General features: G+C 30.7%; 1 protein-coding gene across 1 annotated transcript in view; it reads right to left on the bottom strand.

The window, feature by feature from the left end:
• LOC105617357 (coiled-coil domain-containing protein 186) overlaps positions 1 to 2,259 on the bottom strand; it is a 6,504-nt gene that overhangs the window by 3,489 nt on the left and 756 nt on the right. Inside the window, exon 2 of the mRNA XM_012198921.1 lies at positions 151 to 1,882. Within this exon, the coding sequence (XP_012054311.1) occupies positions 151 to 1,882 (1,732 nt within the window). The remainder of the gene's footprint in view (positions 1 to 150; positions 1,883 to 2,259) is intronic.

Below are 2,259 nucleotides of genomic sequence, written 5' to 3'. Positions count from 1 at the left end.
TTAAATAATATATATATATATATATATATATATATATATGGCGCTTTAAAATTATTTTTGTCTCGATATTTGAAATTTTAAAACTATTTATTGTTGATTATATCTAAAAAATGTCAGAAATAAATCCTAAATTGATCTTCCTATAATTACCTTTGCGAATCAATCAATTGTTTCTCACTGGTTACATATCTCATAACCATATTTTCTTTCTCTTTATTAATCGCAGCGCATTCCTTCTTCAGAGCTTCTTGCGTTTCCAGCGACATGTTCAAGTCGATTGTTAATTGATTTACAGTTCTCTGCAAGTTCTCCACTTGTAAGATAAGTGCTTCTGTAGTAAGTGCGTTTGTTTCGGTTTCTTGAAACGAGTTGTTGGATCGATTGAACTTCTTTAAATATTCCATTCTATCCAGTAGTTTTGAATGCTCGAGTTTTAAACTGGTATAATCCTCCCATAGGACAAGATATGACGGATGTTCTAATGAATCGTGTTTTAAAATATTTGAATCTAAAATATCAATACCAGACGAGTCTTCTTTATATGCGTCGTCGCATAACTCGTCCGTCTGTAGAAAACTTTTATTTTCATCCGTTTCTCTCAACGACATATCGCGTTTTACTTGTTCATCGATTACATCACAATCTAATCTATCGTCATTGTTTTTAAGTACATAATACATTTTCTCATCCGATATTACTTTATTCTCAATATTGTTATTATGTAACAGTTGTTCTCTAGAATCATATCTTTTATCATCATATATTTTATCTTCTTTCATACATGAAGATGAATTTATCTCTTTTTCATTATTTATTACAATATCCAAATTATTTTCGCTCTTATAATTTTGTTTTATCGTATAATTCATATCATTCCTTGCTTGATTTGTTGCTGAATTTACATATAATCTAGGAATTACATCAGTCAAAGAAGATACGTTATTGGTATAAAATCTCGCAGAATCACTTTCGACAGATTTCGATATATGATTGTATTTCATTGCCAAATGCTGTGGTAGTAAAGCTTTTTCCATGATGTTCGTCGACTTTTCTGTAATGAAGTTTAAAAAATTACGGCTTTTATTTAAAAGCTGAACATTCGACTGCATTATATTCATTGGATTCGTTAGAAGAGACATTTTTACGAGTTTGCTATCATCAGCCAATGTCGGTCGAGAGATTGAATCTCGCGTGTTAACACTTAGTGCCGCAGTTGAATTCGATTCATTCTTCTTGCATATGTCTATCTCAACTTGATTTCGCTCATTTTTAATCTTGTTATCATTTAATTGTAATCGTGAATCTATTGTTTCTTCGCCAAATTGTTTTATTTCGGATACATTATTTTCTGACACCTCTTCTTTAAGATAATCTTTCTCATGTTCCTCTTCTGGATCATTCTGACTCGCTTTAATATTCTTTTCGTTTAAGGAATGCTGCGAATCAGATAAAGGATTTTTCATCTCGCTTAATCGATTAAATAATGTCTCTTCTTTATCAGTGTAAGCTTTTATGTTTTCCTGTATATGTATATCATTTCGAAACACGTTAGCTTTATTTTTGACTAAGTATGAATCCAAAGAGGATATCGCAGGTAATGAAGCACTTGTACAGTGAGAAAATGAATTGCGAAGAGATTCATCATCATATGAAAGGCGACTCTCGCTGCTAGACAATTGGCAAATTTGAAGTTTTGTGTTAGGAATGTCATTGATGGATTTATCCTTTTCAAAAGTGATGGCTGAGTTGATGTTGTCCACTGAACAATTCGATTTTATTATTTCGTTTTTTCTTGATAACTTTGAATTATTTTTATTTTCAAACATGTTGCTTCCACAATAATCACTCCGAACTTGTGAAATGTCATTCTGTATTGTCATTCCTGATGCAAAAATACATTGTTATCATTTTCTTCAAATTAATAAATTAGAAAAATGAGAGGGAGATACAAAATAATTTAGTAAACTAACAGTAAGAAGTATGTACTATCCATAGTCTAATTTATTACTGGCATAAATTTGTGTCAATTTGTAAATAAGTATTATTGTAATGTAATCAACACTAGCAGAAACTCTGATTTTTAATTATACACAAATAATTTCATTTAAAAAATCAGTATTATTATTATTAACATAGTCATTTCATTTTCAATATTATGCTCTTAAAACAGAAGCTCTGTGTGTGTGTGTGTGTGTGTGTGTGTGTGTGTGTGTGTGTGTGTGTGTGTGTGTGTGTGTGTGTGTGTGTGTGTGTGTGTGT

This window comes from Atta cephalotes (genome assembly GCF_000143395.1).
Source record: "Atta cephalotes unplaced genomic scaffold scaffold00001, whole genome shotgun sequence".
Lineage (NCBI taxonomy): Eukaryota > Metazoa > Arthropoda > Insecta > Hymenoptera > Formicidae > Atta > Atta cephalotes.
The sequence above is the reverse complement of the archived record's forward strand: the minus strand, read 5'-3'. Positions and strand labels throughout refer to the sequence as shown.